Source organism: Trichosurus vulpecula, chromosome 2 (assembly GCF_011100635.1).
Source record: "Trichosurus vulpecula isolate mTriVul1 chromosome 2, mTriVul1.pri, whole genome shotgun sequence".
In the NCBI taxonomy this organism is placed as follows: domain Eukaryota; kingdom Metazoa; phylum Chordata; class Mammalia; order Diprotodontia; family Phalangeridae; genus Trichosurus; species Trichosurus vulpecula.
In genome coordinates this window covers 431,972,874-431,987,805 of record NC_050574.1, presented here as the reverse complement: position 1 = coordinate 431,987,805, position 14,932 = coordinate 431,972,874, and the positions used below count along the sequence as shown (strand labels likewise).

General features: G+C 38.2%; 1 protein-coding gene across 2 annotated transcripts in view; it reads right to left on the bottom strand.

Moving 5' to 3' along the window:
* The window catches only part of SYTL5 (synaptotagmin like 5), a 175,727-nt gene that overhangs the window by 52,717 nt on the left and 108,078 nt on the right, over positions 1–14,932 (bottom strand). For both annotated transcript variants that reach the window (XM_036745248.1, XM_036745249.1), the window contains exons 8-9: positions 7,732–7,838; positions 4,501–4,593 (exon numbers count right to left, since the gene is read on the bottom strand). In XM_036745248.1, coding sequence (XP_036601143.1) covers positions 4,501–4,593; positions 7,732–7,838 — 200 coding nt within the window. The remainder of the gene's footprint in view (positions 1–4,500; positions 4,594–7,731; positions 7,839–14,932) is intronic.

Below are 14,932 nucleotides of genomic sequence, written 5' to 3'. Positions count from 1 at the left end.
GATTTGGCAATTGGGAGATTATTGGTAACTTTGGAGAGAGCAGTTTCAGTGAAATGATGAGGTTGGAACTTGAATTACAAGGAATTAAAAATGAGGAAGAAGAGAGAAAGCAGAGGCAGCTGCTGCAGATGGCCTTTTCAAGGAGTTTGGCCATAGGGCAGAAGAGATATACAATGAGAGGTAACAGGTATGGAAGGTCAAGTGAGGAGTTTTTGAGGATAAGGGAGACATGGGCATATTTTTAGGGAATAGGGAAGGAGACAAAAGACAGGGGAGGATTGAAAATAAATGATAGGATGGGTATGACAGAAGGGACAATCTGTTGGAGGAGATGAGATGGAATGGCATTGCTTATGCAGGTAGTATTGTTAGCCTTGGTGAGGAGTAAGGCCACTTCATTATATGAGACAGGGGTGAAGGAGAAGACAGAGGCAGAAGGCATCTAAGTGATAGGGGATGAGGAAAAGGGTAGAAGAGGAAGCTCATAATGACTTGCCTCAATTTTTTCTGTAAAATATGAGATGAGGTTCTGCGCTGAATGGGTGGGGGAGGAGAGAGTGATGGCAGCTTTGAAGACAGAAGAAAAGGTTTCAAAGAGCCTCTGTGAAGAGTAGGATTGAGAATCAATAAGGAAGTGTAGAAGGATTTTCTGGTGGCAGAGAAGACAGTGAGGTCATGTAACGTAAGTCTTCAGTGGCCCCTTATCAGAAGACTTAGAGGATTTTCTCCACCTACTTTCAGCAACATATATGTAGGTGGGAAGGTGAGGAATGGTGGGAGTGATCCAAGGTTGAGGCTCTGACACAAAGGAGAATAGAAAGATGCCAAATCAGTATAAACAGACCACATTATGGTCCTCTCCCTGTACTTGCTGCTCATTTTTAGGGCATTCATTGGGCAATTCAGTTTTATCACATGTAACATACACTACCTAAGAAGCTGCACTCCAGATGCAGAAGAGAATGGAGATGACAGGTATTTATTTACCCAATGTAGCAATATTGAAATAGGAACTAGAACCAGACTTTTTTTGTCTCTTAGAATCTATTTCCCAAACTCCAGAACAAGCACTTAGGTAAGAAGAAAAAAAGGTAGATCAAATTAGGGAAATTTTAAAATAAGATAAAGACATACATAGATAATTTCCAGTCCTGTGGAAACTATATGATGGTTGATGATCTGTCAAATTTTTCCCTTGTAAGGGCAGATGAAATGGAGAGCATAGATAGGGCATAAGGTAAAAAAGAGTAAGGTATTCCTGGTTTCATTTAGAAACATCTCTTGGGGAAAAATACATGTAAAATAAGACAGAAAAAGTAAAGTCTCTAATGAAAAGTAAAAAGGAAAAATTTCATGGTAAATAAATCAAAATTAATACTACCACATATTCAAAACAGAAATTTTAGAAAAGAAAAGAGTATTGTAAAAATCTGATTTTTTTTTGGCTAGCTCACAGAGTCTTCTAATACTTCAAGATCTGCTATTTCAAAAAAAAAAAAAACCAAAAAAACAAACAAAAAAGATCTGCTATTTCAAAAAACAAAAAACAAACAAAAAAGATCTGCTATTTCAAAAAACAGACCAAAAGATATGCTATTTCAAAACAAACAAAAAAGATTTGCTGTTTCAAAAAAACAAAAAGCAAACAAAAAAGATCTGCTATTTCAAAAAAAAAAGCAAAAAGCAAACAAAAATTGCAGCTATTTAAAAAAACAAAAAACAAACAAAAAATATCTGCTATTTCAAAAAAAAACAAAAAACAAACAAAAAGATCTGCTATTAAGAAAAAAACAAAAAACAAACAAACATACAAAAAAAGATCTGCTATTCCCCAAAAACTGGAGATAGAAAATAAATGAGTCACTGTAGAGGACATATAGAGACTTTGGATTAGTCTTTGTTATTACTGTGGCTGGTTTTTGCTACATTCCTACACATTAATGGTATCATGGAAATTATGGTACAACTTTCTTTGGCCCTGAATCTCATTGTATTCATTGGATTGATCAATCAAATCATCAACAATAAGTAATTACTGCACTTCAGGCACTGTCGTAGGTGCTTGGAACAGGAAGACAGAAATTAAATGCCTCTTGCCCCCCATCAGCTTGTATTCTATCAGGGGTCACAACATGTATGAAAACCGATGTCTCTGACACATGTTGGCTGTGTGACCGAGGTGAAGTTACTTAACTTCTCTCTGCCTCAATTTCCTTATTTGTTAGATTCAGTGATCTCCAGGGTCTCTTCTGGCTCTAAATCTATCATCCTAAGCATATGCAAAATAGATACAAGGTAAAATTTTGGTGGAAGAGCTGCAAGAGCAGCTGGGACAATCAAGAAAGGCTTCAAATAATAGGCCCTTAAGCTCGTTCTTGAGGAAATCAGGGATTCAAAGACAAGGAGGTGAGAAGGAAGTACATTCTAGGCATGGTGGACAGCCAGGGTAACAGTGTGGAGGTTGGAAATGAAGGGTAACTATGTCATGAAGGAGAAATAGCAAAAAAAGTCAGAGTGGAGAAAGGGAAGAAATATGTAATAATACTGGAAAGGTGGGCTGCGGCCAGGTTGTAAAGGGCCTTAAAAGCCAAATAGAAATGTATAGTTGATCCTAGAGGCAATAGGGAGCCATTGGAGTTTATTAAGGAGGACAGGGACCATTATGAAAATCACTTTGGCAACTTTCTCAAGGTGGATCAGAGAGGGGAAAGAAATGAGGCAAGGAAATCAGTTTGGTGGCTATTGCAATAGTCCAGGTGAGAAGTGATGAGGTTGGTGGCTGTGTGAATAAAGAAAAGGAGATTAATGAAGAAGATGTTTTATTTGTTTGTTTGTTTTTTTTGGAGGGGGAAAGGCAGGGCAACAGGAATTAAGTGACTTGCCCAAGGTCACACAGCCAGTAAGTGTGTCAAATGTCTGAATCCAGATTTGAACTCAGGTCCTCCCAACTCCAGGGCCGGTGCTCTACTCACTGCACCACCTAGCTGCCCCAAGGAAGATGTTTTAGATGTAGAAATAGCAAAATTTGGCAACTGAGTGAAGGTGTGAGAGGAGGGGGAGTGAGAGGTCAAGCATAACACTAAGCTTGTCAACTTAAGTGACGAGAAGGATTTTGGTGCCTTAGACTATAACAGGGAAATGTGAAAGAGGGATAGGTTTTAGGGAAAAGATGACAATTTGGGATGTCTATAAGACATCCAGTTTGAAATGTCCAAATAGACACAAATATGAGGTAATTTGGGCAGGGTCAGGGGGCAGGCATTAGCAGCTGGTGGGATCAGCAAAGGCTTCACGTAGGAGGTAGGGCTGAGCTGAGCTCATAGTGAAGCTAGGGATTGTAAAAGGCAGAAATGGTCATGGCCTTTAAAGATGGAAGAAACTTTGAGAGTATCTAAGTCAACATTGTTATTTTACTAAAGAAACAATTTAGCTAAAGAAATTGAAGCTCAGAGAGATGAAGTGAATTGCTATTTGCTAGGTGGGGCACTGGAAAGGGCACTGGGCTTGGAATCAGGAAGACTTCCTGAGTTCAAATCTGGCTGCAGACCCTTGCTAGCTGTGTGACCCTGGGCAAGCCACTAAACCCTGTCTACCTCAGTTTCCTCATCTGTAAAATGAGCTGGAGAAGGAAATGACAAACCACTCCAGTATCTTTGCCAAGAAAACCCCAAAATGGGGTCGCAGAGAGTTGGACACAACTGAAATGACTGAACAACAAATTTAGAAAATTTCTCATATCTCTCACCACTAATTTTTAAAGTCTGGTAGCCCCAATAAGCACTCTGCTTTGAACCACCTCTCTTTAGAAACACCAGAATAGATGACTTCTAACTAACATCTTAAATTTCTGTTCCAACTTAGGTTTTTGAAAATATCCCTGATCTCTAATGGCCTTCTAAAGCTTTCTTCCTTCTACCAAATTGATTCCTGATATAATACTGTAAAAATAGCATTGTGAGAACCTAAGGGCATATTATATATAACACATGGTCAGCTCTCACTTTCTGATCAATTTCATGCTGCTCAGGTGGAAGCTCTGCCATGAAGGTTTTGGGGGACAGCCTGGTAGAGGTTTCCTGCAGAAACTGAAATGATGAGTTCTCCTGTGACAAACATATTCTATATATACTTTGTTCTGAGACATCTTCACTATCTCATATCTTCCCTCATCTGCTTTGGAAATGAACAAAAAAAGGAGAAAGAAAAGACAGACACTATCCAAAGGTGCTTAGTAGATAGCTTAGGGGCACCTAGGTGGCCCAGAGGATAGAGCACTGGGCCTAAAGTCAGGAAGACCTGAGCTTAAATCTGGCCTCAGAGACAAGCTGTGTGACCCTGTCACTTAACCCTCTTTGCCTCAGTTTCCTTATATGTAAAATGAGCTGGAGAAGGAAATAGAAAACTACTCCTTTGCCAAGAAAACCCCAAAACTGTCATGAAGAGTCAGACAGAACTAAACCTACTGAACGACAACAACACAACAACAGACAGATAGCTTACAGTTGATAATCCACTTGCTAAACCGTTGACATTTGGGGACAATCGGGAGGAGAGTAAATCATCAACGTCTTCCTCGGTTTCATCCAAGAAGTCCTAATGGGAAGAGAAGAGAGTCGGTACCCAGAAGTTTTGTCTATTTTATCCATCCACTGATCCATCCACCCACAGATCCATCCACTTTAAAAATGCCTCTTTCCCTAAGAGAGAAAAACATCCAAGGTTGCCCTAGTCCTAGCAATTCCTCCATTTCTCTATCTCACTTAGAATATTCTCAGCAGTGAAATAGTAAAAGTCAAGGTGAGAAGATTTGGGGTTAATCCCTAATTTCTAGGCAGAGAACTAGTCTTACTTTTTTCTTACAACCCCACATTTCATAAATATTTGATGAACTGATATATGGAATAATTTATTAAGAATTCCCTGAGTTCTGAAAGTACACCCACAAATTCTGGTTACCAGACAGTTTAAAACTCTCCAAGCACCATGAAGCACAAATTACTGAGGAAAATAACTTGAAGACACGGGTTCTATGTCCTTCACTCCAAACAACAATCCCGTGATGCCATGTGGGAAGCTCCCAGACAAGGAAAGGACAATGAGAATCTCACATAGGAGTTATTGTTTAATGGTGGGTTCTATTATTATTACACATGACCACCAAGTCCAAGTAATTGCTTATATTCATCTTTCATGAAGTGTCCTCCCTAACTTCCACCCCAAAGCTAAGTGTGCAATCTTCAAATAAGCAGTTTTGCTATTCTTCCAGTTTAATCTGGAGGCTCTTGAGAATGTGCTGGTGGGTATCATAAAACCATTGAATAGACAGCACTTTGCATTTCTGGATCACCTTCCTTTCTTTTTCTAAAAATTTTATAATATTTTGTTTTATCCCCAATTACATGTTAAAACCATTTTTAACGTTTTAAAAAATTTTGAGTTCCAAATTCTATCCCTCCCTCCCTCTCTTCCCCCCTCCTTGAGAAGGTAAGCAATCTGACATGTGCAATGACATAAAACATTTCCATATTAGTCATTTTGTACAAGTAGATTTGAATTAAAAAGGAAGGGAAGAAGGAAGGAAGGAAGGAAGGAAGGGAGAGAGAGTGAGACAGACAGCGTGTTTCAGTCTGTATTCAGACAAAATCAGTTCTTTCTCTGGAGGTGGAATCCTTTGGGACTGTCTTAGATCATTGCGTTGTTGAGAATAGCTAAGTCATTCACAGTTCATCACACACTGTTGCCGTTACTGTGTCTGGTGTTCTCCTGGTTCTGCTCACTTCACTTTGCATCAGTTAATGTAAGTCATTCCGGGTGTTTCTCAAATCATCCTGCTTGTCATTGTTTTTTACAGAAAATAATATTCCATTACAATCATACACCACAACTTGTCCAGCCATTCTCCAGTTGATGGGCATCTCCTTGATTTCCAATTCTTAGCTACCACAAAACAAACCTGCTATAAATTCTGCCTCCCCCCTTTTCAAGTCTCTTTGAGATGTAGACCTAGCAGGATCACCTTTCTTTTGAAGATTTATATGTGCACCTGAACTGACTTTTCTATTTCTCTCAGAGGTGAAAAGAACACTATCTTTTTTGTCTTTTTACTGATGAAGAAAGCTAGGCATAGATGTGGGAAATGTAATACAAAGCCATATAAGAAGTATTCTCTCTGGTAAAGGGGCAGTCAAAAATTAAGTACTCAGCCTAACTGACTTGGTAGTCAAGCCCTCAGAAGTTGAATAGCACAAAACAGGTTAACAGATTGAGGGCTGCAAGGGACCTCAGAGGCCATCTAGTCCAGGGCTTCTTAAACTTTTTCCATAGGGACCCCTTTTCAAGGTTCAGCTATGTTTGCTGGCATTGTGTAGCCTGAGGGCACGTGCAGTGCAAAGTACATAAGCTCTGTGTTCAGAACCAAGGCTGCAGTGAAGTTGTATGCTGCAACAAGGGCAAAAGCTGCCAGAAACACCTCAGATTCATTATGGGTTTGATTTTTAATTAATTTTTGGTCGTTGCATGTTCAGAAAACTTTTGCTGTTGCCAAATTTTTCAAAACCCCATATGGGGTCCTGACCCACAGTTTAAGAAGCACTGAGTCCAATCGCCCCCTTATATAGATAGGGAAATGGAAAGTGAGGCCCAAAGAGGGTAAGCTAATCTGAGCCAATCAATTTAATTTCTTCCCACCCTTCAATTCTTTTATCTTCACTTGGTGTTCTCTCAGATACTGACTCTACAATCCCACAAAGTGTGGTTAGTATAAACAAGGATGCTGCTATACTTTTAAAAAATATGTAATATTTTACTTCCCCTCAAATTACATGTTAAAATAATTTTTAACGTTTTTAAAAGTTTAAAAGTTCCAAATTCTATCCCTGCCTCCTCTTTACTCTTAATAATATGGTTGGTCAGTTGTTGTCCTTCATTCTTGAAGAGGACCAAAATGACATAACTATGCTAGAGTCAAATTTCAATGTGTCCAACTGTAGCTTATCAGGCCAATCTGAGCTCAGAATGCCCTACCACAGGTCAGGTAAAATAGTCCGTGTGAACATTTGGGGTGGATATTCCAAATTTTCACATCCTGTGTTTCCTTTGAGCTGTCTCAATTCTGCTTTGCTCATAGAGCACAGCACCTTCTCTGATATGGGCACGCCATGCTGAATGGTCCTGTGCCAGTGTCTCCCATGTCACACAATCATTTCCAAGGTTCTTAAAAGAGACTTTGAGAGTGTCCTTGTATCAGTTCTTCTGACCACCATGTGTGAGTTCTCTATAAAATAGTCTTTTTGCCAAATGTACATTTTGCATTTGAACAATGTGGCCAGCCTATCGGAGCTGTGCTCTCTGAAGCAGAGTCTGAATGCTTGGCAGTTTGGTTCGAGTAAGGACCTCAGTGTCTGGTATCTTATCCTACCAGGTGATCTTCAGAATCTTCCTAAGACAACTCAGATGGAAACTATTCAGTTTCTTGGCATGTGCTGGTATACTGTCCAGGTTTCACAGGCATAGAGTAATAAGGTCAGCAACACAGCTCTGTAGACTTTTAATTTGATGGTCAGTCTAATACCTCTCCTCTTCCATAGTTTTCTTCAGAGCCTCTCAAGCACCAAGACTCAACAACATATAATAATATTAAATATACAATAACAATATTAAAAATGTTAGAATTTTTTTCAAAGTAGTATAAATGCATTTCTCCTGATATGATTTATTCCATTTCTAACTTACCAAGTCCTTGTCCAAAGCTCCAGGCACAGATTTGCTTCTTATGCTGACTGTATCCTCTATTTCTTCTGAAAATGACCCACTTAAATCTAACTCAGAACGACTCCTGTCTAGAAAAGACCAGAAGGGAAAGTGAATCTTTTGAAAGTGAGACACATTGTCTCAAAAGATTTGAAGAAGAGTCTATTCTTTAGTATCACGAAAACAAAAGTCAAGATAAATCATTTCATGCTATTTGCATTAAAGTACTTCTGCTGCCTGATTTCTGGAAATCACTTTGGGCTGCCTCTAGTAGAAATATCCGGATGCATTTGACCCTCTTTAAGTCTCAAAATACCATGAAGATACAAAAATCAGCTTTGAGTAGTTCAGTAGGGATAGCTATCATTCTACAGGCTCTGTCTTTTAAAACTTCTCATGCCTCCCCGCCCCACTCCTAAATGATTATATTCAACAACTATTTATTAAATGCCTCGTTAGATACAAAGCACTGTACTAGGCATGGACACAGAGACAAAGTTGGTTTAGATGCCGTTCCTGCTCAACGTTTTTGTATTTTGAAAGAAAAGGCAAGGGGTAAATTTCTACATTGATACTTCACACAAAAGGCAACATTTCAGCTAAACAGGGAGTTTCTCTTTCCCCCCAGGTTCAATTTCTTTTCAGTACAAAAATCTAAGGTAAAGAATGACATTTGTCTAATTACCTGTTGTTTCCCTAAAAGAATTCTGGCATATTCAACTGAAGAAGTAGTTCACAAATGTTAAGGGCTGAAATGAATTTACCTTTATAAAGCTAACTGACCAAGTCTACATGCCTCTATACAAGTGTTTTGTTTGGAAATGGTATGGTCTCTAATGGCCTCTGTGCTATTTGCTATTTTCTATTTTGTTTATTGTTATCCCCAGGTTTCAGCATGGAGCTGTATGGAATGGGAATTATATTGTGTTGGAAATTATAATCCAAAGGGACAATGGTTAGCTTCTCTGATCTGTAGAGAAAGGTTTAGGACACTCCGGAGGGAGGACCAAAGTACTTAGTTCAGAGGAGGGTTGGGTTTGGCGGGCAGCCATGATGCAATGGTGGTTGCTGAATGTGAGAAGTCCATACGGGCATCTTGTAATACCAATTTAGAAACTAGAGTCTGGGTGTTGTAGGTTTGGATCCAGCAGGCATAGTCGTTACTTATTAGGAAACAAACGGATGGAATAGACTGAAGCTACTGGCTGTCATCCCTGTATATCAGCAAAAGGACAGTGAAGGTTTAGCTCCCTTCCCACATTTTCCAAGACTCTCAGGCTAGAAAGTATTTTCTATATGATTTCTCTTTTTCATTAAACTTTTTAATTCCTGATTGTCTCATACAAACTACAACTGGCCATATGTGATCTGTGACTCATACCAATTAATTATGTATAAAGAGATTAAAATAGAGGAATGTAATGAGTGACTGGAAACACATAGAACTAAATAGTACATGAAGGTTTAAACTCTAGTAAATAAAATACCTAGGTTTTCTTCCTGACTGTGGGAGGCTCAGTGCTATAATTGTGAAAAATCCTTATGGCTTTGATCTCTTTTATTAATAAATCTTATAAGCTCTTAAATGGCAGAGACAACTGGAGCATGTGACTTGAGACCATTTACTCCAATATTATGGAGTCCTGAGTAAGCAAAAAACAGCTGGCTGAAAGTTTGAAAGGCGTAGTCCGGAGGAAAGAGCAAGAACTTTGACCTTTCAGTTAGTAATGCTGCTGCCACTGAACATAATGTAGCAGAAGAATCCCTAAAACATGCAGTAACTAGTGTTCGAAGCAGCTCATGGTTCAGTGGATGGAACACTGGGCCAGGAAGATCTGAGTTCAAATGCAGCCTCAGACTCCTAGCTGTGTGGGCGAGTCACTTAACTTCTGATTGCCTATCAAAATGGAGAATCACTGGAGAAGAAAATGGCCAACTGTTCCAGTATCTTTGCCAAGAAAACCTCCAAATTGTGTCACAAACAGTCAGATACAACTAAAACAAGTGAACAACAAAAAACCAGTGTCCACCACAGTTTAGGGTAAAAAAATTTGAAGCTGATTAATTAAAGTGTTAAGAACTTGGTGTTAATGAGATGAAGGCTGTAGGTTTGATCCATTTATGGATGAGCCATCTTCAGGATATCCACAGATGGTAATCACAACCATAGTCCTTCAGGTGGACCATGAAAATTGGTCATGAGAAAGATAAACTTAAAAAGTACTTTGCATCACTGTTTGTGACAGAGCAGAAGTACATTAGTATAAAACCTACCACTGGATTCAGGGGAATAAATATGTGATTTCTGCCTCCTCTGATCTCTACGAGTACTTTGTGCTTCTTTCATTATACTTGTATCTTTTGTCTGTTACTATAATTATGTGTCTAGCTCTTATATCTTCTACTAGATTGTCAGAGGGAGGACCTGAACCCAGATCTTCTCTACTTCCAGACCAGTATTCTGATTATCATGTCACAATGCCTCTTTTCTTAATTATAACCACTAATATTTATATAGAGATTTACAATTCATAGAGCTTACGAGTGTTATAATGCTCATTTTATAGATAAAGGAACTTATTTGCCCAAAGTCTGACAGCTAGTCAGAAAATGAACTGCGACTCATATCCTGGTCCTTTTGACTTTAAGCCCACTAACCAATCCTGCCTTGCTGAGGGCAGGAACCATGCCTTGTTTTTAATCATACACCCCATAGGGTCTTGAACATAGTAGATATTTGATAAACTGTTAATTAACCTTCCCTTTCCCCAGCCACTTCTGAGGAGGAAAAAAGAACAGCAGCAGCAACAGACTTCAGGTGAATTTCTGGAAGTAGGACAGGCAATTACAGTCTTAGATAAACAATAGATAATACAGCCCAAACAGTCTGTACAGGGGAAAAACATCTGAACGCTTTCATCAATAAGGAGGGAAAGAGTAGATCAGTAAATTGGATGTGCAACTAAGATAACATAGAAAACCAACAAATAAAAAACCTTAACTAAGCACAGAAATAAACATGCTGAAAATCAGAAATAAATAAAATAGAAAACAAAAAATTGTTGAACTGACAAATAAAATGCAGAGATTTTTTTGAAAAATACAAATGAAATGGGCCAGCTATTAGATATCAGGTAAAAAAGATCAATACCAAGTTGTCAATATTAAAAAATGAAAAAAATCACAATAAGTTAAAAGGAAATAAAAATATTATTAGAAGCTATCTTGCCCAACCATATGCTAGCAAAAATCACTTAAAATGGATGAATATTTACAAAAATATTAAATACCTATATTATCAGAAGAAATAAATAATTTAATTAATCCAATCTGAGAAAATGAAAATATTGAGCCAACAATGAACACACAAAAGGGGAAAAAGCCCTAAGGCCAAATGGATTTGCAAGTGAATACAATCAAGCAAGCAAAGTACAATTAACTCCAATTTTACATAAAGAGTTTGCAAAAATAGTGAAAGAAGTAATCCTACCAAATTCCCTCTATGAAACAAATATGGTCCTGTTATTCGAAGGAGAGAGCAAAACAAAATAAAGAAAAAATAGAGTAATATCTTTTATGAATATTAAAATAAACATATTGAATAAAACATTAGGAAAAGGCTACAACAAATAAAAAAGATTATACACTATGACTATGCTGGATTTATGTTACAATTAGAGGGTTAGTTTAATATTAGAAAAATATAAATATAACAGACTACATTAGTAACAGAAACAATTAAATCATATAAAGGAATAGACACAGAAAAGGTTTTTTATAAAATATAACACCTTTTTATGTTAAAAATGCTAGAGAGAGTAGGGATAAATGGAGCTTTACTTAATATTGTAAATAATACTTATATTAAACTTAAGAGTTGGATCATCTGTAATGGAGAATCACTAGGGGCTTTTTCAAGATCAGGGGTAAAGTAAGGATATCCACTGTCGATATTACTATTTGACATCATTCTAGAAATAGTAGCTAGGGCAATAAGAGAGGAAAAATATATTAAGGGCATACAGATTAGGGAAAGGAAATACATCTTTTTTTCCTTTTGCAGATGATATGATTGTTTATTTAGAGAACCCTAGAGATTCAATTAAGAATTAATAGAAACAATTAACTTTAGTAAAGTGGCATCATATAAACCCACAAAATCATTAGCCTTTCTGTACATTACCAACAAAATCCAACAAAGAAAAAAAACACATTCAAAGGTACCACAGAATGTGTAATATATCTGGGAGTCCACTTACCAAGACACAATGCAGCAATTATATTAAAAAAACTACTAAACATTCATTAAAGAAATAAAGGAAGAAAAATAATTGGAGAGGAATTCATTTCCTATGGTTTCAAGTGCTAATATAGTAAAAATGACAATACTATCTAATGTACAGATTCAGTGCCAGACCAATCAAACTAGCAAAGAATGTCTTTATAGAACAAGAGAAAATCATTACAAAATTTATCTAGAAGAAGAAAAGGCTAAGAATATAAATGGAAATAATATAAAGGGAGAAAGTAGTTATACTACAAAACTGTTGCGGGCGGAGTTAGAGCTGAGCCCTGTCCTCCTCGGACCTCCAGGCCCAGGGGCCTGCTGAGATAAACTCAGGGCTTTGGGATGTGGGTGGAGCCAGGAGGAGGGGTCTCGCCTTTGTTGCCTCCCTAGCGATTCCAGGTCTTTGCCCGGACCTGCCTGACCACATGGAACTTCCGGCTCTCTGTCCCGGCTTGCCAGAGCACATGGAGTTTCCGGTTCTTTGCCTGGACTGTCTGACCGCAGGGAGCTTCGGGTTAGCTCAGGAAGAGAAGGGGAGGAGAGTAGGTGGAGTTGGAGCGGTCCTAGTTACCCAGGTGTATTGATTTTTACCTGTCCTTCACCCACATAACCAAAGAATGTACCTACGTCACTAAAGATATAAAGGTGCTGCTTGCTGAAATAATAAACGGAGTCACTCACCATCTTTCGGCTCCCGCCCCAAACATTGTCCGCGAGATCAGGTCCTTTGCTTAGGCAAAGGCCTGGGGCTTGGGGGGAACCCCAAGTATAGTTGCAAGGCTTCGGGAGCCCGTAACACAAAACCATAATCATCAGGAACTATTCGGTATTGATTAAATAGAAAAGTTGATAAATAGAATATTAGGTACTGAAGGTCCAGAAGTATCTGAATAGAGTAGCATGTTGTTTCCTAAACACATAGACACTTTACTGGGGTAAGGACTCGTTCTCAAACAGTGAAGACAATGATGACAACAAAAGGAGGAGGAAGAGGATGATGAAGGGGAGAAGAAGGAGTAGGAGAAGGAGAAGGACAAGGGGAAGGACAAGGAGAAAGAGAAGGAGAAGGAGAAATTATTATTGGGCTTAGGTCAACAACACAATATTCCATTATTGCCTCTAAACGGACATGTGACCTAGATATAAAAGGTCATTACATAAGTAAATTTGAGAAGAATAGCAGGAGACACCTTTCACAACTATGGATAGTAGGAAAATTCTTGATCAAACAAGGGAGAGAGACACTCATAGAATAAAATAGACAATTTTGATTATATAATATATGTGAATATATATGATAATATAAAATTGGAAAGGTTTAAAACAATAACAACCACCACAAAATGTAGTTAGAATGAGAAGGGAAACAGTTAAGTGAAGAAAAAATTTTTACAAGTTTCTTTCATAAAGTTCCTATATGCACGATAGAAAAGGATCTGTTTCAAATTTATAAAAATGAGACACATTCCCCAATAAACAAATGAATAAAGAATATGAACACACACTTTTCAAGAGAAGAAATCTCAGCTACATATAGCCAGAAGAAAAAATGCTCTAAATCATCAATAATAAATAAAATGCAAATTAAAAGAACTCTGTGGTTCTACCTTATACTCATCAGTTTGGCAAAGATGATGAAAGAAAAAAAATTAGCTATTGTTAGAGAGGTTTTAGAAGGATAGGAACATTAATGCTCTCATATTGGAGGAATGAATTAAATTAACATTTTGGAAAGCAATTTGGAAGCATAACCACAGAGTCACTAACTGAGTAAATTCATATGATGCCACTTCCAGGCGTATAACTCAAAGAGATCAAAGAAAAAGAGAAAGGATTCTGTCAAGTCAAATGAAGAAGCACTTACTTATTAAGCACTTACAATGTGTCAGGCACTGTGTTAAATGCTGGAAAAAGAAATACAACCAGAGAAAGACAGTCCCTGCCCTTAAGGAGTTTATATTCTTAGTTGGTCCTTAGTTCTCGAAGAAGACCAAAATGATATCACTATGCTAGAGTCAAGTTTCAGTGTGTCCGACTGGGGCTGATAAGACCAATATGAGCTCAGGATGTTCTACCACAGGTTGGGCACAAATACTCCATGTGTGCATTTGGAGTGGATTCTCTAAATTTGTGCATCTTGCGATTTTTTGTTGTTGTTTTGTTTTGGGTTTTTTTTTGAGCCATTTCCATTCTGCTTTGCTCATAGAGCATAGCACCTTCTCTGATGTGGGCATGCCATGCTGAGTAGTCCTGTGCCAGTGTCTCCCACATCACACAATCAATTCCAAAGTTCTTAAGAGAGACCTTAAGAGTATCCTTGTATGGCTTCTTCTGACCACCATGTGAATGCCTGCCCTGTGAGTTCTCCATAAGATAGTTTTTTGGGGGGGGGCAAGTATATGTTTTGTATTTGAACAACATGGCCAGCCCATCTGAGTTGCACTCTCTGAAGCAGAGTTTGAATGCTTGGCAGTTTAGTTAGAGAAAGGACCTCAGTATCTGGTATCTTATCCTGCCATCAAAAGTAAAGTACAAGCAAAGCTTAGAGAGATGCAGGATTCTTGGCCCAGTAAGAAAGTAGATGAAATTCAGTTTTATGCTGATAATAACAATCCAAAGTCCTCTTATAGTAACCTGAAGGCTATTTATGGGCCAAAGACCTATGGTGCATCTCAACTACTCGGTGCTGATGGAGCCACAGAATGATCCTAGAGAGACAGGCTGAATGCTTCCATAGTGTTCTCAACAGACCATCAACAATCAATACTGAAGCCATTGACTGTTTGCCTCAGGTTGAAGTCAATCCCTCCCTAGCTGAAGCTCCAACTGAAGAAGAGGTTTTGAACGCCATTAGGCTCCTTTTGTGTGGCAAAGCACCTGGTGCTGATTCTATTC